General features: G+C 35.4%; 1 protein-coding gene across 1 annotated transcript in view; it reads left to right on the top strand.

Annotated features, from left to right (window-relative positions):
- The window catches only part of LOC134368986 (gamma-taxilin-like), a 30,248-nt gene that overhangs the window by 6,409 nt on the left and 474 nt on the right, over nucleotides 1–23,365 (top strand). The window contains 6 exon segments of the mRNA XM_063085215.1: nucleotides 8,410–8,580; nucleotides 9,994–10,188; nucleotides 12,624–12,743; nucleotides 15,691–15,765; nucleotides 18,889–18,981; nucleotides 21,306–21,401. Of these exon segments, the coding sequence (XP_062941285.1) occupies nucleotides 8,410–8,580; nucleotides 9,994–10,188; nucleotides 12,624–12,743; nucleotides 15,691–15,765; nucleotides 18,889–18,981; nucleotides 21,306–21,401 (750 nt within the window).

The following is a 23,365-nucleotide window of genomic DNA, read 5'->3' as shown; positions in this document are numbered from 1 at the left end:
GTGAGAAACAGGAATATCTGAACATCACTGCAAATGTCTATGGAAGGGTTAGAGATGAAAGAGCAAATTTACTAGAATAGTGTAGTGTAGTGGTCTAGGGCAGTCCTCAAATCTCATACATATTATCTGAGGATCTTGTCAAGTGGCAGATTCTGATTTAGTAAATCTGAAAAGACAGCTTAAAGTTGGCTGGTGGTAGGGATGGGGAGATGACTAAAATACTGTTTTTAACAAGTTTCTAAGTGGTACCAAGGCTGTTGGTCCAGGCCTCCAGTAAGACTTTGAGAAACACAAATCTAGTGGTAATTATTTACTTAAAATTTTGTTGTAGGAGAGGATGGTATGGTTGTAAGAATTGCTGCATTCATTTTATGAAGTGATACATTAAAAACTTGCCTAGTCTAAGTGGCCTATCTTTGAGTTATATGTATTCTTATGGATATTTGTAGTTCCTGTAAATACTTGGGTTTAAAAAACAAGTTTAAACCTTTGTTTCTTGAAAAAAAAATCTCATTTCCTAAAAAGGAGAGTATGTAGCAGTGAGATCTCCTTGATAACATCACTGTCAAAGAAACTTTTTGCAAGGAGTTCAGAAAATTTCCCTGTTGCTATCATCATCTTTAGCCATTTTTGGTAATATGGTATTCAACATTGTCTTACATTAACAGTTTATTTGGGTATAAATGTTAGTTCTATAGATCATGGAATATTCTGCACTGTAGTATTGTATTTTTGGTAGTTCATTTTAGAAAGACTGTGTAATTGTTATCCCTGATCATTACTTTTATCAGGTAACATAGATTTATTAAAAGACTATTGAGTTTCTAAGCAACAAGTTTTTACCAAATGTTGTAGATACATATGACATTATATCCTTAGATGACCTTTAAATAGTATGTGTAGAGTGTACAATATATAAGTGGAAAGTGTCTTGTTGTTTGCTCTTTTACTTTAATATTTTCTCATGTGTTTCTGCACCTACCAGTTATCTTAATTTCTTTTGTCCTTTTTCACTTTGGGATTCTCCTTTGCATTTTTTAGTAAAGCAAAGAGAAAATGATTGTATTTCTTTAACTCAAAATCTGTGTTTCAAAAACTCAGTTTTCTCGACTTATGGTTTTCCAAAAGAGAAAAAATAAGAATAGACAGTCCCTTTAGTTTCCACAACCCATTTTCTCCCAGTTGCCTAGTGCCTCTTCTTCCAGGGCAGATGGTTGAATAGTAGTGTGTCCCTTGTAGTATTATAACCTTCTATGAAGCACATTCAGGAGCAGCACTGTGAGGTCCCTTCCCTGTTGGGAACACTGTTTTATGTTCCAGATGAGCTTAAATCTTGCAGAATCCCTGGTGGACTTGACTGGAATCCCTCACAGTCTACTCCAGTGGAGGAACATGTGACCTGTCTTTGATTATTATCGACTCCTACTCTTAATCACAGCTGCCAGTACCAGTTGTCTATAAGAAATATATTTCTAATGCTCAGCCTCTGAAACTCTGTACTAAGGCACAGCAGATTTGTACGCTCTCATTTTCCCCATTCTTCCTCAGCATCATCATCATCAACCATTCCTCTGTCACAGTAGTACCTGATACGTAGCACTAGGGGATTAGGATTTGGGAAATGGAAGCTGTCTGAGTGGTTGTCAGTGTCTTTCCCCTAATCACATTCTTCCCAACCCCCCAAAAAACACAGACAATTTATGGTTGTCTTTGATACTGCTACCCCACAAGGTGCAAGTTCCAAAATTCTCTTCCATGATTAATACCTCAGCTTCTTGTATTTGCTGAACACTGGCTCTCATCTGAGGACCTCACTTTCAATTTTTTCCCCTTCCTATATCTCAAGGCTAGGAGGTGAGCCTTTCTGTTATCCTCTCTTCTTTCCTTAAATCTGTTTCATAGTGTTTAAGGCATGTTTAGTAACGCTGCCTTTTTCTTTTCATAAATGTCATGGACTATCTTTCCAGTTCATTACTGGAACACTGCGCTGAATGTCTCTGTCCCAGCTTTTGCTCTTAATGAAGATGATTCTTCACTATGAACAGCCCATACAAAATTACGATATGGCTTCTTGTTTCTTTCTTTTTTTAAAAAATTGTGGTAAAATATGTAAAACATAAATTTACCATTTTAACTTTTTTATTGCTGTTTAATGTTTTTTTTTTTTAGGAATTATCGTACAGCAACTATACCATTGTTCATTCTCAGAGCAGTTCACATAGGATATTAGAACCTATCTCTGCATTCTCACCAGCACGCGTTTTCTGTTTTTCGGGTAATAGCCATCCTAATAGGTATGAAGTGGTATCTCTTGTGGTTTTGTTTATATTTCCCTATTGATTAGTGATAATAAACATCTTCTATATACTTATTGGCCATTTCTATATCTTCTTTGGAGAAATGACTAATCAAAGTTGTTTGCTATTTTTGAATTGGATTTTTCATTGTTGAGTTTTAAGAATTTTTTATATATTCTCAATATTAATTCCTTATCAGATGTTATTTATAAATATTTTCTCTCATTCTGTGAGTTGCCTTTTCATGTTCTTAACAGTATTCTTTTTTTTGTCTTTTTCTTTACTGGCACTCATCCAGTGAGTGTACCGGCCATTCCTATATAGGATCCAAACCCACAGTGGGACCGTCGCCGCGCTCCCAGCGCCACACTCTCCCGAGTGTGCCACAGGCTTGGCCCTTAACAGTATTCTTTATGCACAAAAGTTTCTGATTTTCATTAAGTCTGATTTATGTAGGTTTTTTTTTTTTTTGCTGCTTACGCTTTTTATGTTACATCCAAGGAGTCATTGTCCAATTCAATGTCATAAAATTTTCCCCGTAAGTATTCTTTTAAGAGTTTGTAGTTTTAGCTATTATGTTTAGGCCTTTGATTCATTTTAGTTAATTTTTGTGTATGGTAATAGATAACGGTCCAACTCTTTTTGTTTTGGTGGCAGTTGGCCAGTATGGGGATCTGAACCCTTGACTTCAGTGTTATAACATCAGTCTCTAACAAGCTGAGCTAACTGGCCATCCCCAGTATCTAACTGGATTTAAATTGAAAGTGTATTGCAAGATCTGAACTTTATTTTTTACATGTGTTAACCTAGTTTTGCTGACATCATTTGTTGAAGACTCTTCTTTCCCATGGAATGGTGTTGGCATCCTTGTTGAAAATCATCTGAACTCATACATGAGAGTTTGTTTCTATGCTATATTTTAGAACATTTTTATATCTATCTGTCTTTATTCAGGTACCACAGTGTTTTGATTACTGTAGCCTTGTAGTAAGTTTTGAAATCAGGAAGTGTGAGACCTCTACCTTGGTAAACCTTTTTCAAGATTGTTTGGCTAGTTGGTCTCTTGAGATTCCATGTGATTTTAGGATGGATTTTTCTACTTCTGCAAAAAATGCCTTTGGGATTTTGATGGGGATTGCATTGAGTACTCTGTAGATTGCTTTGGGTAGTATTACAATCTGAGCAATATTTTTGACAGCTGTCTTTAATTTTTACATGGGTTGTCTCATAAATCATTTAGAAAACATAAGTAGAGTTGCAAAGCATAGTTAATACAGTACCAGCTTTTATAATTGCCCATGTACAAGGGGTCTTCAAAAAGTTCATGAAGGGATTCATATTGTCTTTAAATTCTATTTTTCCATGAACTATTTGAAATATCCTCATATTTATCCTTAATGGAGATACTCATTTCTTCATCTGGCTTTGAGTTACTGTCTAGTATTCTTTCAACATGAGGGATTCTCTTTAGCATTTCTTTCATGGCATGTCTTTTGATAATGACTTACCTCAGATTTTATTTGGGAATGTCTTAATTTTTTCCTTATTTTTGAAGGAGAGTTTTGCCACATGCAAGATTCTCAGTTGAGGTTTTGTTTTGTTTTGTTTTTCCTCTCAGCACTTTGAATGCTACTGACTTCTGATCTCCAAGATTTCTGCTGAGAAATTAGCTGATAATTTTATTGAGGATCCTTTATTGAGTTGTTTCCCTTTTGCTGCTTTTAACATTTTCTTCATTTTTGGCATTTTCCAGTTTGATTACAATATATCTCAGTGCAGGTCTCTGAGTATATTCTACTTTGTGTTTGTTGAACTTCTTGGACTTGTGTATTTAGATCATGCATCAAATTTGGGAAGCTTTTGGCCATTATTTGTTCAAATAATCTGTGTCCCTTTCTCTGTTTTTTATTCTAGGACCCCAGAATGCCTCTGTGTCCACTTAATGGTTTCACACAGATCCTTTGGGCTCTATTCATTTTGTTTTTCAATCTTTTTTCATTCTGTTCCTTACACTTGGTAATTTCAATTGTTTTGTCTTCAAGGTTGCTGATTGTTTCTTTTGCCTTCTTGAATCCCTGTAGTGAATTTTTCATTTCAGTTTTTTTTTTTTTTATTGTTTATGAATATTCGTGGGATACAAAGTCGATGTTACTACTTGTGCCCAAGATGTAATGGCCAGATCCATACTGGCAGCATGTCCATTACCATGAATTGCAATTATACCCCATGTTTTCCTCCCTGTTATCACCAACCTACAACCCCATCCTCCTTTGCCTGACTCCACTTTGCATCCCTCGGTGTGCTGTCTTCCTCTGCAAATCCAACACACCACTGTGGTCTTTCTTTCCTTCCCTCTTTCTCTCTTAGCTCACACTTATGAACGAGTACATGTGGTATTTATAAGTCCCTGTGTGCTTTGCTTCTTTTGCTCAACGTAAGTTTCTCTAAGCTCATCCATGTTGTTGCAATGGGATAATTTCATTCTTCTTTATGGCAGAGTTGTATTCCATGGTATATATATATAAACCACAGATCCCTTATCCAGTCATCCATCAATGGATATTTTGGTTGGTTCCATACCTTGGCTATTGTGGACTGAGCTGTGATCAACATGGGAGTGCAGGTATCCCTTCAACATGATTTCCTTTCCTCTGGGTATATACACAGAAGTGGGATTGCTGGATAGTATGAAAGATCTATCTGTACTTGTTTGAGAAATCTCCATACTGTTTTCCATAGTGGATGTACTAATTTACAGTCCCACCAACAGTGTGGGAGTGATCCCTTCTTTCCACACCCTCACTAGCAATTGTTATTGTCTGTCTTTTTGATTATAGCCAGTCTAACTGGTGTTTTAATTTGAATTTCTGTGATGACTAGTGATGTCGAGGATTTTTTCATGTACCTGTTGGCTACTTGTATGTCTTCCTTTGAAAAATGCCTATTCCGGGCTGAGCCTGTGGCGCACTCGGGTGAGTGCAGCGCTGGGAGCGCAGCGACGCTCCCGCCTTGGGTTTGGGTTCGGATCCTATATAGGAATGGCCGGTGCACTCACTGGCTGAGTACTGGTCATGAAAAAGGCCAAAAAAAAAGAAAAAAGAAAAATGTCTATTCAGCTCCTTTGCTCCTTTTTTAATTGGGTTATTTGATTTTTTTTACTGTGTAATTGCTTGAGTTCCTTGTACATTATGTATATTAACTCCTTGACAGATGCATGGTTAGCAAAAATTTTCTCCCATTCTGTAGGTTGTCTTTTTACTCTGTTGTTTCCTTTGCTGTGCAGAAACTTTTTAGTTTGATATAATCCCATTTGTTTGTATTTTTCTTTTGTTGCTTGTGCTTGCAGGCTCTCATCTCAGTTTTGTATGTTTTAGCTGCAGAATACTTTTTTGGTTTCTTTTTGTTTTCTGCCTCTTTATTGATATTTTCATTTTGTTCATACATTGTTTTGCTGACTTTGTTAATGTCTTCTTATAGCTCCTGGAGCATTATTAGTACAGTTGTTTTGAAAACTGTCTAGTAGGTCTACCATCTGTTTTTCCTCACAGACAGTTTCTGGTGACTTTTTTTTTTCCTTTGAACAGAACATACTTTCCTGTTTCTCCCTTCACTCCATGATTTTTTAACCGAAAACTGGACATTTGAATCTGCTTTTTCTTTTCTTTTTTCTTTCTTTCTTTTTTTTTTTTTTTTTGTAGCTGGCTAGTATGGTGATCCTGACCTCAGCGTTATTAACATCATGCTCTAACCAACTGAGCTAACTAGCCAGCCCTGAATGTTTTGATATGGTAACTGACAATCTGATTCTTCACCTCCCTCCTTTTCTTTTAACTTTTGTAAGATATTTGTCTCTTTGTTGGGATTCAGCTTGATGTGTAAACTGAGGTGAGGTCTTTTGTCTTTTGTGGGCCCCTGTGCTTTTCCCTGGGTGCACATCGTGACTTTCTAACTTCCCTGTATAAGTAGCTATTTTTGAATATCCTTGTCCTTAAAAGTATGGCTACCCAAAGGGGAAAAAGGGAAAAAATGAAGGGGAAAAATAATAATAAAATAGGTTTAGTTTCTTTAAATGTCTAGATGCTACTTCCGCCCTGAGGGAGTTGCAGCAGTACTGGTCCACCTCTGTATCCACACCGTTTTGATCATATGTAGCCATCATTTATCATCACAGATTCCTGATATTCTGAAATCTAAGTTCTTGTTGCCCAGCTGGAGCCTATAAGCTGCTCCAGGAATGTGCATATAGATGGCTGCCATTGGGTTGTGGGTTGGGTTGGGGGTATCTCCTGCAATACTATTAACTTAAATGAACTGAAATTAACTAAAACTTATAGCTAAGTCTTCCCTAGTAAGTGCAAACCTTCAGAGTTCCAAAAATAATTCCATTAGACAAATTCTGCTAGTGCAATTATTGCCTAGGTAGGGAGATGAATTCCTGATTCGTTTTACTCTGCCATCTTCCTTGATGTTACTTTGATCTCTTGTTTCCCAACTGCCTTGCCATTGTACCACTGACTGCCACTCAGTGCACTATATGATCTCCACAGTCAAAATTGAGTGTTATAACCCATGAGTACTCCAGTGTTCGTGGTGGAGAATTCTCACTGCATTTTGTTTTCTTCATGTATTGTAATAATGAATACATGGAGTCTACGTTCTCCCTGCCTGTACCACCTTTTCTTCTTTCTTTATGTCTATTTTTTAAATTTAGATTTCATACATTATCATAATCAGTCTCTGGAAATAGTCCTTTTTCCTATTCTTTATTCACTCCACTTGCCTGGCCAAATTAACTCCAGGTATCCAAAAATACAGCATAGCAGATGAAAATGTAACCAAGTCTTCAGAGCTGTTTGGTTATCTTAATATCTTCTCCACAGTTATTTATATCATTGTAAAACCACCACACCGTATCACCTCTTTCATGTGAGTGACCATGCCTCTTATTTCTTAGAGGAAAGAGAAGCCATCAGCTTGTTAGCATCTTGCCATAAAGTGTAATTGGATCTGCACCCATCTCCCGGTATCCTTTTGTTTGCGTTTTTATCATTAATGTTAATTAGCCCAATATGTAGTGTTTAGCAAAGTTTTGTGTAATTAATATATCACCATTAGTGCAAGACAGTAATCACTTATTAGCTGCTGCACTAGTAATTTGTCATTACTACTGCTGTTAAAGAGTACAGTTAAAATAGCCATGATACTGTTTTTAGTTGTGTTCCTTTGGAGTGACAGGAAAGACGTGGAGTTAATAGAGAATTTGTGCAGTATGTGTTGTCAGTTTAAATGTGCTGCCCTTCATAGTCATTATCATAAAAGTAAAATTACCAAAGTAAATTATTTTTTCCTGAAGGAATTTTTTAAAAGGTGTTTATTTAATAGCTATAAGTGTATTGCCTGTAAGCATACTTGATAGGGTGCTTGAGATGTCACTGTTGCTCTTGAAATGTTTAACTGAAAAATATTTTATTGTTCATTAATCTTCATAAATTCTATACTCAAGTATCAACTAGACTGCCATTTTATATGTTAGTGTAAAATAGAATTCTGTCTTCTAAATCTAAAGCTGACTTAACTTGCAAAGAATCCCAAATGCTGCTTGTTATATTCTAATTTTGATGGCTGTTTTAATGAAATAGTTTTTGTGTGTTCTTGTAGAAAAGAAAAACTGGATGGTATTTATTCCTAAGAAGTTTTTGAGTCAGAGTTTTGATTTAAAGATCAGTTTTTTATTTCAACAGGAAAATTAAGATTAAAATTATCTTTCTGGGCTGGCCCCCTGGCTTGCTCAGGAGAGGGCGGCGCTTGTAGCGCCAAGGCTGCGGGTTCGGATCCTATCTAGGGATGGCCAGTGCACTCACTGGCTGAGCGTGGTGCAGACTACACCGTGCTGAGAGTTGCGATCCCCTTACCAGTCAAAAAAAAAAAAAAGATTATTTTTCTTTCTACACTAAATTATTGTATACTTTCCTGTTACATCTGGAAAAGAGAGGAGTACAAAAGTTTCCATGGTTGTAATTGCAGTTCTTCTGGCTATAATATCAGTTCTTACATCTGTAATTCAAAGGTTCTTAACTGCATTTCCTAAAACTAAAGTGCTTGTTAATTTTAGCTGGAGGACAGCAGGAATGTTCAGAAGCAAACAAAGATTCTGCAGAAGAAGCAAGCCCAGATTGTGAAAGAGAAAGTTCTCTTGCAGAATGAACACAGCAAGGCTATTTTGGCAAGAAGCAAACTAGAATCTATTTGCAGGGAGCTTCAGCATCTCAATAAGACATTAAAGGTTAGTTGGCTCTGTTTTTTATATTTCGGGAAGTACTTAAACATTGATTTTATGGATTACCTTGTACCTATTTGGAATAAGTACTTGTCTGTACTTGCTTAAATAGGAATTGCATGTAATGGCTGGTGGTTGATGACTCCTCAGTACACTTGTGCGGATAGAAAAGGATCCTAAGCAAAGGACTTTATGGGGTTCTTGGAGACAAAGATACTATTTTGTTTTTTATTTTGCTTGAGCTAATGCTATGTGGAAAGTCATTGTAAATTTAAGGCTCACTCTTTCTGTGTTTTAGTTTCCTACTCAAGGACGAGCTCCTTCCTTAATGTACCTTATGCTTGATAACAGACAATCTAGATGTTGTTAATATTTATGTCCTCAGCTCTTCTGCTTAGGAAGCTCAGATTGCCAGATTTTCTGCTGACCACTGATGTAGTTGATTACCGTGTCCTGCTCTGGTAAGAAATGAAAAGCTTAGCTGAAACGAAGAAAGTTGTAGCAATAGACTTGAGTCATCATGAGATTAAGAGGGAAAAATGGACTGCAAGCTCTTCTATGGATGTTAATTGTCTGGACTGCTGCTCATCCTAAGCTGTTCAGTTGCTAAATACTTATTAAAAAGTTCTTACAGTTAGGCTAATTATAAAGGCAGAGGGAGCAGGTAACAAAATTTGTGATCAATACGGGAAGAAGGAAAAGGAGCAGAGACTCTAAAATAATCTGCCATGTATTGGGAAAATTGTTTTCCCTTGTGGTGGTAATTTTAGGAAGGTATGTAGTTGCAGGATGATTTTGATTGTGTAGGATCTCCAATGATTACCTCATTATAGCAAACTCTCCAGGACCTAGAATGTAAGAATATAGGACTGTTCATGAAGTGAATTCTTACCTGATGTTAGGCTTTTCTTTTTCTTTCTTTTTTTCTTTTGAAACCTTGATTTAGATATAGTAAAAGTGGATGATATTGTTTTTCATAGCAAGTCTTTTGACACTTGTATCCTAGTAAGAGTTCAAAAGTAACCTTTGTAACTCCATTTGTCCCTTGTCTCTTAGGAAATGGAAGATCTGGCTGAGAAAGTAAACTGTGAGGTCTTCAGGCCAATCTAGCATGATACCTGCCAGTGAGGAAGATATTTGGGAAGAAACTGTGTACCTTACTTATATTTAGTATAGGGAATATCTAGATGGTCAGATAACACTTATTTTATAAAGAGCAGTTGGCATTTCTCTGATTATCTACTTAGGAATAGCTACTTGCTTTTAAATGAGTGTTCTCTGGTCATTAATAAGAGGGAAAAAATATAGTTAAGAAGAAACCCTTTAGGGCAGCAAAAGTAAACTCATAGTAGCAGCTCTTTTTTTGAGAGTTTTATCTTCAGGTCTGTACTATTAACATAAATTATTTTGGATACTAAGGAAGAAAACATGCAACAGTCAAGGAAGGAGGAAGAAACTCATAAAGAAGCAACTGAACATTTCCAAATTACTTTAAATGAAATTCAAGCACAGCTGGAACAACATGACATACACAACACCAAACTCCGACAAGAAAACATTGAATTGGGAGAGAAACTGAAGAAGCTCATTGAACAGTATGCACTGAGGGAGGAGGTAACAATGTTTGGTTTTCTTAGACAGCTTGTCAGTGTTAGCAAAATCCTGTCAACATTCACTAAGGAAGTAGTTATTGTCCCGGACAATAACTAACTTTTGTATATGCCAAGTGAAAGGCATTTGTTAGGAAAGGAGCAGGAACCGCATGAAAAAAACTAATTGGGGTCATCACTTTGCCCCAGGAGTTAGTGGATTTGATTAACTAAAGTAATTTCTAGGAGACATGTTAAGCACTACTTGTCTGTCATGTAATACTGGAAAATTACCATTTTAGCATATTTTCTTTTATCCAGACAAATACTCTATATCTCAGATTTACGTACCATTGCATTATATCTGCTATGGGCATTATGATAATTGAGAGAAAAAAAGAACCTACATATAACCCATCACCTACTTGTATTGGTGGCCTCACACCCAGTGAAGTAAAAGGTTTACCAGAAGGATCCAGAACTGCTAAACCTGGGTTATTTTACAAGGTAGTCTGGTACTTAGGTAGTGCCTGGATTAAAAGCTAATAGGAATAACCTGCTTAAGTTTTACTTTTAAGGTCAAATGCATAGGGGTAATAGGCTTTGTATTTTCAAAGGGTATATTCCCTGTCTTTGTTATGCTTTAAGCTAGTAAAATGTGCTTTTAATGTGTGTTGAACCCCTTACAAAAGTATAGTGAAATTGCTAATTCAAAAAGATTATGGCCTACTTAAAATGATTAAAACAGTAGATTTTATGTTATGTATAGTTTACCACCCCAACAAAAAAAACCCATTTATATACTATTCAATACAAATGTCAGATTATTCTGATTTATGGTTTTCTATATTAACTTTGGAAACTTTTTTTGTTTTCTTAAAGATTTTGAGCATCTTTTTTAGCATTCCCTTCTTTTAGTAGTTTTCTTTTCTTTATTATTTTTTGGGGGGTTTTGGTCCACTGACTAGTATAGGTATTGAACCCTGGACTTTGGCACTACACTGTAACCAACTGTGTTAACTAGCCAGTTCTCCTTTAGCAGTTTTCTCATTTGTTTTGGTTAAGTTGCAACCTTAAAGCTGATTCTTCTATCAGGTAACTTCAGCAGTTATCCATTTGTACCTAGTAATTCTTATTTCAACTATTTGGAAGCAAATCCAAGATAGCATATTATTTCACTGATCACTGTTTGAATGTCTTGTAATAAGACTCTTTAAAGAATAACCAAAGTACCATTTTTATACCTATTTAAGTTACAACTTATTTACATATCTTGTCACTATGTAGATTTCTCTATCCTCCCCTCCTTGTTTAAATCTAGTTCTAAATAAGGTGTTTCATTGATTGATAAGTCTGAAGTCTTTTTAATACATGCATTTTCTCTTTTTTCCCCCACTCCTTGCAGCATATTTATTGAGAACATTTTTTAGGCCTAAAGTGCATTTTCTTTTAATTAGTTTTGTTTCATAGAGTTCTCAAAGTTCTTAGAAGGATTTAACAATTTTTATTTTTTTTAATAATGATGTACTTCCTTACGACAAATGTAGCAAATATGGAAAGTATATATGTTCCAGTTATATTACTTTTAAGCCTTGTTTGCTTGGGTATTACAGAGTTTCCTTCTTTTCCCTTATTTTTTGGTTAGGATATAGTTGAGTAATGATCAAATTATTTGCAGTTAAAGACAGATTATCTCTTGCACTCTCCTCCAAACTTAACTAGGATTCCTCTCACAAAGGATGTTGTAACTGAAAGAGGTACTATTTTTCTACATGAGAGAGTATGTTCTGATAAGTCTATTGTATACAATAACCACTTAACAATTTAACTTAGAAGTAGTAACAAGCACTTATCAAATGTCTAATATGTGCCAGGCATCAATCACCTGACATAGTTTAATCACTGCATTGATTTGTACAACCTACGTTCTGCAGGGTAGGTGTAGTTATCCACCTTTGCAAATAAGAAAACCGAGTTATAAAGGGCCATATGATAGGCTAGGATTTGTCCCAGCCATTCTTACCATTGTGTCATGTTGTCTACAGCTAAAAAATTTGGGAAGTTTTAATGAGAAAAAATGTCCAGGAATTATGTGTATGATGAGTGAAATTAATAGTTTGATCTTCTTATTCAGTTTTTTCCTGGTAACAGTTTCAACCTTATTGTCCATGTAGGGCAGAAAAGGAAATACAAAACTGGTGATGACAACAACCCACCTCTGACAAGGCTGGGCACAGGACAGTAATCAGGGGGCAGTGGTACTGCATATGTGGGAGTGTTGTGAGGTGCTGATAGGTAGGGGTTTTATGCAAGTGCAGAGACAGAGTTCTTAGCTATAGTGGTATTAGCAGGAAAGCAGGAAAGCAGGGTAAGCAGGGTGTCATAACTTGTGTTATGTTTCCTTCCCACTGTGTTTCCTTTGTTTGTTAAGTGATGGAAGAAATTTTGCTTTTCCTGTAGCATATTGATAAAGTGTTCAAACACAAGAAACTGCAGCAACAGCTTGTGGATGCCAAGTTTCAGCAAACAACACAGCTGATAAAAGAAGCTGACGGAAAACATCAGAAAGAGAGAGAGTTTGTAAGTGCTACTTCCTTAAAAAGAAATTACTGCCAAATTATAACTAAAACCATTTAAAACATTTAACTTTATTTTTCATTTAACATAGGTCCAGGGCATGCATAGGTTTTTGTTGTTGTTGTTTGTTTGTTTTACCATTTAGATTGACAAGGGAGTATGTGTGTGTGTGTTATAATACATTCAGCCTGTTATTTCTGATGAAATTTTTATGTAAAAATATATTGGAGATATTAGGTCAAGTTACTGGGAAAAGGTGCACATTTGATTTTTCCATGCTTAGATTATGATATTCCTTACCTTACCAGCTTCAAGAAACTGTGCTAGTAATTTGTCAAGTTAGACTTGAGAGCTGGGGGTAGTTAAATTTCGTAGTGAGTTTTCTAAATAAATGTTTCCTGTGTACTGCTATATTTTGTTTTTAAACAAGTAACTTGAAAATAGGTAAGCTATTTGTTTACTTAGTCTGGTTTAATTTTCTGTTACAATTTAACAGAATCCTCTGTTCCCTAATCCCTCAAATTTGTTGCCAGAGTATGTGCTCAGATTATTTTGCCTGAACACAGTGAAATCTCATTGCATATGTACAGATACCATATGCAAGTCCAGTTATATATACTGTGGATGAGTGAATGAATGTGAGGAATAATTATAATATAGTCTCTCCAGCATTTCATTCAACTAGTGTAGTCCCTGAGTTAAGCATAGTTTGAAGATTCAGTTACTGAGTGTTCCTCGTGATGTGAACATGAGATTAGGGTTTAGAGAAATGCATTTCTCAAGCAGTATGGATCTTCAGTGCAAACAAACAATGGTATCAGTGCACGATTGAAAACAATCATTACTTTCAACTTGGAGTATAAATTATGAGTGTACATGTACATGCATATGGATACATACCACATATGCATGTATATTACATGTGTGCAGTTTCTGGTTGGTTTAAAGACCTTTTAAGGCTTATTTATATAATATGACATTTTACTTGAGAAATTCAAACTGAATTTCATATCTGCCTGCTGTGCAATTTTGTTATTTTTTCTGAAAACCCCATGTATAACCTAGCTTATTCCCTTCCCCAAGCCTGTTCTCATAGTTTTTAAAATGTGATCAGAAACTTGGTCTCTCTTTTTACTGTTTTGCTGTATATTGTTTCAACTTGCCTCTTATAGAGTATATTAAGATTTCTAGACATGTTTTCTGTTTATAAGTGTATATATGTAGTTATTTTCATCTAAAACACAATTCAACTCTGAATTAAAAAAAATTTAGTTGACATAATGGTTGTACATACATGTGGGGTACAATATGATATTTGTGTTTTGTTTCTTTTCTTTTCCCCACTCATTTCTGTAAAGGTTTATTTCAACTTATCTTTCTTTTTATTTTTTTTGCGGCTGGCTGGTACAGGGATCTGATGCTTGACCTGGGTGTTATAACGCCATGCTGTAACTAACTGACCTAACTGGCCAGCCCTCAGTGTAATATTTTGGATACATGTACATACTGTGCAATGATCAAATCAAGATAATTAGCATAACCATAACCTTAAACATTTGTTATGTCTTTGTGCTGAGAACATAAAAAACCTCTGTTCTAGCTATTTGAAGGTAAGCAATAAATTGTTACTTATAGTCACCCTACAGTGTTATAGAACACTATAACTTATTCCCATTATCTTGCTGTAGTTTTGTATTCATTAATCAATCTCTTCCTACCTCCTCCTACCCCTGAATCTTCCTTTCCACCCTTTACTTCAATAGCTACTGTTCTGTTCTCTACTTCTGTGAAATCAACTTTTTTTAGATTCCACATACCAGTGAGATCATTTAGTATTTGTCTTTCCGTGCTTGGCTTATTCACATAACATAATGTCCTCCAGATCCATTCACGTTGCCGCAGATGACAGGATTTCACTTTTTTTATGGCTATATGGTATTTCATCATGTAAGTACACTGTATTTTCTTTATCCCTTTGACTGTTGATGGACAGTTCAGTGGATTCTGTATTTTGGCTAGTGTGAGTAGTGCTGCAGTAAAAATGTGGCTGCATAAATCTCTTTGGTATACTGATTTTCTTTCTTTCTGGATTTCTGGATCTTGTGGTATTTCTGTCTGTAGTTTGAAAAACTTCCATACTGTTTTACATAATGGCTGTACTTATTTAATTCCCACTAACAGTGTGTAAGACTTCCCTTTTCTTCACATCCTCTCCAACATTTGTTATTTTCAGTCTTCTTGGTAACAGCTAGTCTAACTGGTGTGAGATAATATCTGTGTGGTTTTGATTTGCATTTCTACAATGACAAGTAATGTTGATGGGTTAAAGACTTAACTGTAAGATCTGAAACTATGAAATTTAAAAGAAGAGAACCTAAGAGGAAAGCTTTAGTATACTGGTCTGGGCAAAGATTTCGTGAACAAGAACAAGACCTCAAAAGCAAAAGTAACAACTGGAATTCAATCAAACTAAAAAGCTTCTGCACAACAAAGGGAACACTCAACAGAAAGAGAGCACCTGTAGAATGGTAGAAAATGTTCACAAAGTATTCATCTGACAATGAGTTAGTATTCAGAATATGCAAGAAACTCATCAACAATAAAAAACTGATTAAAAAATGGGTGAATAACATGAATAGATACTTATGCAGAGAAGGCATACAAATGGCCAACTACATGAAACAATTCTCAAACTTGAGTTTTGTGAACCTTATTATGCCTTTTTTCTCCTTAAGTAGTTAAAGATTACTTCTACATTCCTAAATATGAATAAATGTAACATTAAAGATAGAGTAGTTGGCAGTTGACATAACAGGATGTTTCATTCCTTGACCTGTGATCCTTGTTAAAATAATGAGTGGAAGGCTAAACCTAACTATCAGATCATTTGACATTTTAGCAATATGTGTAATTGCTATTAGTATTTTACCAGAATGTTTCTATTTTCTAGTTATTAAAAGAAGCAACAGAATCAAGGCACAAATATGAAGAAATGAAACAACAAGAAATACAACTAAAACAGCAGGTAATTTGACAACAGAGGATGTTAGAATTTGTGTCTCATTGTTCCCAGTCAGAGACATCTAGAACAAAGGAATTGATCACATATCCTCCCGGAATTTTCCTTTATTTATGTGACCAATTCATACCAATTTGCCCATGATTCTTCTTGATATTAATACTGTTATTAAACCCCTCTATTATTTCAATATCCCCTTTTTACTTTGCTAGATATTCTTTCTAATAACTTTAGAATTTTTTTCTATGAGCAAATACATGTAGTTTAAAAAATCTGCACGTGCTCAGACAGTCATACTCCCAGGTACGGTTGTGTGTGTGTGTTTGCTTTTTAAAAATATTGAAGGTCTCCCTATTTTTCAATCCACATCACTAATGGAGTTCTAGTGTTTGTGGTTGCTTTGTGCAAAATGGAGGAAACAGATGGTGTATCCTTACTGAAAGGAAGGGCAAAGGAAAGATTGTGCTTCTCATCTTTGAAAGTTTAGTTATACTGACCTGGTCTTTATCAGCACCCTTTTAAAGTTACCTAGATTACATTGTTGAAAGAGTATTACATATCTTAAATCTTTACTGTAGAGTAAGTTTAATGTAAGGACTCTTAATTAGTTCTGAAATACACATTTATATATTGACTGGCATGCATCTTTATGAAGACCAGTTTTGAGTCCTGCTTACCTTTGGGAACATTTATAATGTAGTGGTATTATATAAAGCTAACCTAACTTAGAGTAAAAATTCAAGAGGCATAAGGTATCAGAAATCTTTGGAACTTCCCGTTGTAAATTATGACCATGTTGGAATGCTTCCAGTAGATTTGAACTACTTCGTTATTAGCACTGTCTTATTCAGTTGTCCATATAAATGGAGATAACATCGATGAGAAAGTATAAAGTCTCCAGATAGCTTCAGAAGATGTTCTTGAATGTGAGAATCATCGATAATGCTACATTGGAAGTCACCAGAGGTCTTTTACCAAGACCATAGGCCAGCTCCCATTCTATATATTGTCACCAATTTATTTTCTGTTGCCTGTGATCTGTGACACCCTGAGTTCTCTTAACCAATTTTTACTCTATTTCCTTTGCTATCACTTCTTTTCCTAGTACCTAAATGTGGCTGTTCTTCCCAAGAGTCTTTCTCAGTCTCTGCTCTTACCATGTCATTTGTCAGTATTTGCTGATGGTATTCAGTTGCTGTGTCTTGAACATTGCTTTGTAATCCAGGTCTAGTTGTGATGGTAGTTACCACTTACTGACTACCCACTGTGGGCCAGCATTGAACTCTGAGATGGGACAATTTTTACCTGCATGTTCCATCTTCAATAGAAAAGAGCTATGCCAAAACTGTCCTAACTTCTAATGTCCCTCAGGTGCTAGAAATGCTCCCTTATTCTGCCTGAGCCACCAACATTGTCCCTGACTCCCACCCAGTAACCTCAGAAGTATTGTCATTGTGTGCTTCCTCTACCATTTATTACTGTCCACTAATCAATCCTGTGCATTCTTCTCCAGCTCACGCCTACATTTCTATTCCTAGCCCATGCCCTCACCTTTCAATAGGCATGGTTTGGCTGTCTTCTGATAATCTTCGCTACCTTAATGTTGCTACTAACATACCTTTTGGTCTGTCTCTACCACCCTCTGCACACACACAAAACAGAGCTTGCTTCTAAGTGCCTCCCTTATGCCCTGTATTACCTGACAGCTGTAGGTAGACTTGGTTTGGTCATTCTTTGCTGTCTTATTCAGGTGTCTCTTTAATATTTTTAATACAGCATTCCTGAAAACTGAAAGGCATTGTTTGTGCCGTTTCTTGGCCCCTTATGATCTTTTATTCCTTTCTGCTTTTCTTGGCCAAAGTAATATATAGTCTAGGCCTGTTTCCTGAAGATAATGTGATTACTTTAGGCTGTCCCTATAGGATTTTCTCCTGGTCTAAAGTGAAATCATTTAGCCTCCACTTCAGGCCTAACTGAGGCCTTACCTACATGAAGCTTTCTGTAACTGTTCTGACTCTTTATTTTATTTATTTATTTTTTTTAAATTTTATTTTGTCGATATACATTGTGGCTGATTATTGCTCCCCATCACCAAAACCTCCCTCCCTCCCCCCCTCCCCCCCAACAATGTCCTTTCTGTTTGCTTGTTGTATCAACTTCAAATAATTGTGGTTGTTATATCTTCTCCCCCCCGCCCGGTTTTGTGTGTGTGTGTGTGTGTGTGTGTGTGTGTGTGTGTGAATTTATATATTAATTTTTAGCTCCCACCAATAAGTGAGAAAATGTGGTATTTCTCTTTCTGTGCCTGACTTGTTTGACTTAATATAATTCTCTCAAGGTCCATCCATGTTGTTGCAAATGGCAGTATTTCATTCGTTTTTATAGCTGAGTAGTATTCCATTGTGTAGATGTACCACATTTCTGACCCTTTTAATGTGCTTTTCTCCCCTGCTTTTCTGAACTGTGGTTCTAAGGGAGAGAAAAAAATAATTCTGAATTTTATGTTTGCTTCCGTTGCTGGTTAGCATTATTTTCCAAGCCAGAATAAAAATTCCTTGATGGTGGGAGATTAAAAGAAAATTGATGTTTCTTCACCTTTTAGCTTTTCTTTTTCTCAACTGTAGTTTAAATTGTTTTCTGCACACTAAATTCTTTCTCCCTCAACCACATCATTTGTCTTCTGCATATTTTCCTGCCACATTAAAGAAAACGGCAGCTTTGAAAAAGGCAGTCTGTCGAGCAGGTAGTACCTAAAAGAATGATGTTTTTTCCAAGGACAGCTTGTCAAATATATGGAGAGTGAGTAATACTTAAAGTATTATGATTATATGAAATTTATTGCCATACCGCTATACTTCAGTTTTTATTATAATTTATGGAATGAAGCTAATAAGTGTTTATACATTTTAAACATTCACCTTTAAAGATGACACAGCTAACGAATACATTTTAATACATTTCAGTGGGTTGCACAAATTTCAGCTGACTGTTCTTGCTGTTTAAGGATTAGGTGTGTGCATTTGTTGATATTTTAGTTACATATAACAAGTAGCTAATGTTCAGTTGAAAGTCTTCGGGATTTTAAAATGCTTAGCTGGAACTCAGAGTATTTGATAATTTTTTCTGTAGCTTTCTCTTTATATGGATAAGTTTGAAGAATTCTGGACTACCATGGCAAAAAGCAATGGACTCTTTACGAGCTTCAGGCAGGAGATGGAAAAGGTATTTACATGTATTTTAGTAGAATGTCATATAAAAAGGAATGTATACGAGGATATATTAAGCATAATTACTACTTAGATTAATTTATATACTTGGATAAGTGTTTAACTTTATCGTTTTAGATCTTTTATCAGCTCAGTTTAGGTATTTTGCCTTGAAATTACCCCAGGTTGTTAATCATCTTAATACTCTAAAAATTTTCTCATAATTGGAGATAGTTTACACAACTCCTCTGTTAAAGACAGTTTATTAGTAGAGTTATTTATTACTTATTTTCAGTTACTTTAGGTAAACACTCTTCAGTTCTATCAGAAAGGCTTATGTAAATTATTATTTTTTTAATGGCTGGCTGATTAACTTGGTTAGAGCATGTTGGTAATATCAGTGCCAAAGGTTCAGATCTCCATACACACGCCACCCCCAAAAAAGAAAGAAAAAATAAAATTTCAGGCAAAAGAAATGAATAATATATTTTGGTTGGAATAGATTTATTTGTGAAGTCCTAATACATGAAATATTTTTACTCTTTCAAATTTGAACTTTACACATAATATATATAGGGGCATCCTTAATTAGTATAAAATTTAAAAAGCAGTTGTTAAAATTACTTGTAGAAAAACAACTAATTGTGTGTTATTCCAGTTTAGAATAAAGGATAAAAAGCAATTTTAAAGGGCAGAATTATGAGAATACTTTAAGAAGTTTCTGGAGAAATGGAATTAAGATTGAGCTGGTCAGTTAGCTCAGTTGGTTAATGGTCAGGGCAGGGTCTGATGCCTGTACCAGCCAGGCCACAAAAAAAAAAAATAAATAAATAAAGAAGGCAATACAAATCTTTTAATGAATTTTTTTGAAGTACCCTCATGTCTGCCTCTTTCCCCAGATAGCATGGTGGCTTAACAGAGCATAGACTCTGGAACTGAAATCTATTATTTGCCACTGTATGACTTCCTTAGGACAAGTTATTTAGGTTGGCATTTCCCTCTTAAAGTTGGGATTTTTAGAAATGATTACTAATTGGGGATACTACAGAAGTGCCTAGGGATTTTGTAGATGTTAGTCATGATTTTTATTAGATCTTACATAATGGTTGAATTTAGTTAAATTTCCTTAGTTAATAGCCTTACAGTGTATAATATGTGACTGTGACAAGTTGTTTGACTTTTCATGCCTTTCTATTCCTTCATTGTTAAAAATAATAACAAAAATATCTGTTGTGTTTTAAATAGTGCTTTTTCAAGTGATGACATTACCACTTTCTGTTATTTTTAGTCTCAGTAATCTGGAGAATTCATTGAGCAGCAGATTAGTTCTGCCTGCCAATCCTTTCATTTTAGACTCCAGTGAAGGATGAAATTTTTAGGCCCAGTGTGTTATCTAAACTGTAAAACATGCTCATTGTTGAACAGTTAAAACAAGAACTCCCAAATTCTCTGTCTTTCTGGAGGATAGTGGACTGGAACATGTTCTTTTCTGCTAGTGTTTACAGATGTCACTGTAGTGTCCCAGTTTGCCTTGTAACAGTTTTGTGTGTAATTTCTCAAAGCATGGGTATTGGTTCTGTCTCATTCTTGTTGTCTTCAACATCACCTGGCTCCTTTTCTGTACCTGCAACAGAGCTGATTGGAAGTTATAGCTAAATCTTACTCCTAGTTTCTAAAAATTGGATTCTTGTAGATTATTCCTCCCCTTATTTTTGGACCCATCTTATTGTTAGCAAAATTTGAAGTACAGTAGTCTTGTCAATTGAGAAAATTGAGTAAAGGTAAGGATTCAACAATTTTGGTACCTTTTTCATGGTCACGTACTTAAATTATGCCACCTCTAGTTGTAATACTGATGTGGCTTCAAATTCTTAATCTACCTTGGAGTTGAGACTTTTATCTTTCTAAGAATCTAATGGATTCATTTAATGTACTGTCTCTTTCTAGAAAACTGTTGAACATGGACATTTTTTCATATAGCTTTGGAGTAAAGGTCTTGGCTCTTAACTACCTGTAGCTGGAATGATCTGCAAGCCAGCCTTAACTGAGAGTTCAGAGTGTGCACCCATGTACTACTTCCTCTGAAGCTGAGATCAAATTTGTTCTTCTGTTAATGAGAAACCTCTACTTTGGTTCCTGTTGCTGCCACAGTAGGAGTTTGTGAGATAAGCTCTGCTAACAAAAGACGTGTACAGTTACTGTTCTAAAGAAACACAGAGCTGTGTCAGCTGGTTGAAGCTAGTGCAGTGATGTGGAAGAGAAGAACATTATAAAATGATTTTTGTGGTGGGTCAGGGAATCAAACTTAGAATTTAAACTTGTGATTGTGATGATTCACAGATGACAAAGAAAATTAAAAAACTGGAAAAAGAAACAATAATATGGCGTACCAAATGGGAAAATAATAATAAAATACTTCTGCAAATGACTGAAGAGGTGAGAGGTTTTACATGACTAAATAATGAGTACTCATTATTTCAGCATAAGGAAGTTTGGAGCTTCTGGAGTTTTCCTAAGTACCTGCAGATTTCATTATATGGTCTTTTTACAGCAGTAAGTTAGGTTGTCTTGGGTGAGATATTTAAACTTCTTTCCCCCAGCTAATTAGCTTAGACTTGTGTTATAGACAGCTGTAAAGTACAGTTTTGTCTCTGTCTTTTGCAGGTTGGTTCCAGGACCTCACACAGATACAGATCCACAGATGCACAGGTCCCTCCCTGATATAAACAGACATAGTATTTGTATATAACCTTAGCACATTGTCCCAAATACTTTAAATCATCTCTAGATTACTCATAATACCTAGTGCAATGTAAATGCTATGTAAACTGTTGTTACGCTGTTTTTTTGAGAACAGTGACAAGGGGGGCGGGAAGAAACTCTGCACACGTTTAGTACTGGTGCAATTTGGGGAGGATATTTTTGGTCTGCTTTTGGCTGAATCTGGGAATATGGTACCCACAGATTTGAAGGACCCACCCGTGTCTAGATTTTGCTTTCTTCCATAGCAGAGTTGAGCTTGCATAGACTGAATCTTGTTAAATCTAGTAAGCTCCTTCCATTGTTTTTAACTCATTAGATCCTGAGGTGGTCCAGTCATTTGCAATTCTAGCAAGTATCCGGGTAATGCTGGTTCAGGTACCATAACTTTTATAATCACTGCTCTCTATAGAAGAGAGAGCTTTATTCAGATTTCCCATGGGGAGAATAGAAGCTAGTAGCTCACTTACTTTCCTTCTTGACATATTCTTTTCCAGAAGTTAGTGAAGTCCTTTTTCCCAGGTTTTCTGTAAATAGATCTGAGATGTGTTCCATTTGTAATCACTAAACTTTGTACATACATACCCTTGATAAACACTAGTTCATCACATTTCACAAGAGAAAATGTTGGGGCACATGTATTATTCTCATCTCAGAAAATGGAAAACCCATGTAAAAACAAGAGCTTTAATTAACTCTTATTGCTGCATTTTTTCCTTAACATTTTCTCAAATTACTTTCATTATGTCAATAGTAATTTAGACAGCAATAATTATTTAATAATATTATAGTTTAAAGTGGACTGATTGAGTTAGATGTTTATAATTAGCAACCTCCTCAATTATCCTCAGAGTTGAGTACATCAGTTAGAATGGCTAAAATTATTTATACCTTGTTTGAAAAACTGCCAGCAGATGAAAATGGCAGCTGCCCTTAATAATTGGATATGATTATGGTTTATGTATTTTAAATACAATCTTACATCTTTACTTCAAGAGCTTATTAGATAAGAAGAAATAACCAACTTAGTGTGGTTCATGTTATTATCTTAATTAAAATTGACAGGGTTCTGGATTCAAAATTGTTTTTCAGAAAGCAGAGATGTGCAGTCTGTGTATGAACTGTATTTTATATAAAATAGACTTGAGTTACAACATTATCTGTGCTTTTATAGGAAAATGATTGCTATCGTGTTTTATTAAGATCCTCAGTTTCCTTAATATTTGACTTAAACTCAAGAATTGAGTTTTGGTTACAGAAATATGACAAACAGAATTTAATTTTTATTGCAGTGCACTAGAATAATTTAAAATGTTTAAAGTAGCAGTTGGTATGTAGTGAGGTTCAGGATGTAATAAAAAGTAGTTTTTATTATGGCTGACATGCCCCATATCCTTGGTTCTCCATCTGCAGATTCACCTAACCTTGGATCAGATATATTCGGAAAAAAGAATTCCATAGTTTCCAAAAGCAAAACCTCAGTTTGCTGCACACCAAGCGCTACCTTTCATCCACATGAATAAAGTGATGTGTAGGCATCCTATTAGGTATTATAAGTAATCTAGAGAGGATTTAAAATATGTGGGAGGATGTGTGTATGTTATTTGCAAATATTATGCCATTTTATAGGAGGGGCTTGA

The sequence above is a fragment of the Cynocephalus volans genome, chromosome Y, assembly GCF_027409185.1.
Source record: "Cynocephalus volans isolate mCynVol1 chromosome Y, mCynVol1.pri, whole genome shotgun sequence".
Lineage (NCBI taxonomy): Eukaryota > Metazoa > Chordata > Mammalia > Dermoptera > Cynocephalidae > Cynocephalus > Cynocephalus volans.
The sequence above is the reverse complement of the archived record's forward strand: the minus strand, read 5'-3'. Positions and strand labels throughout refer to the sequence as shown.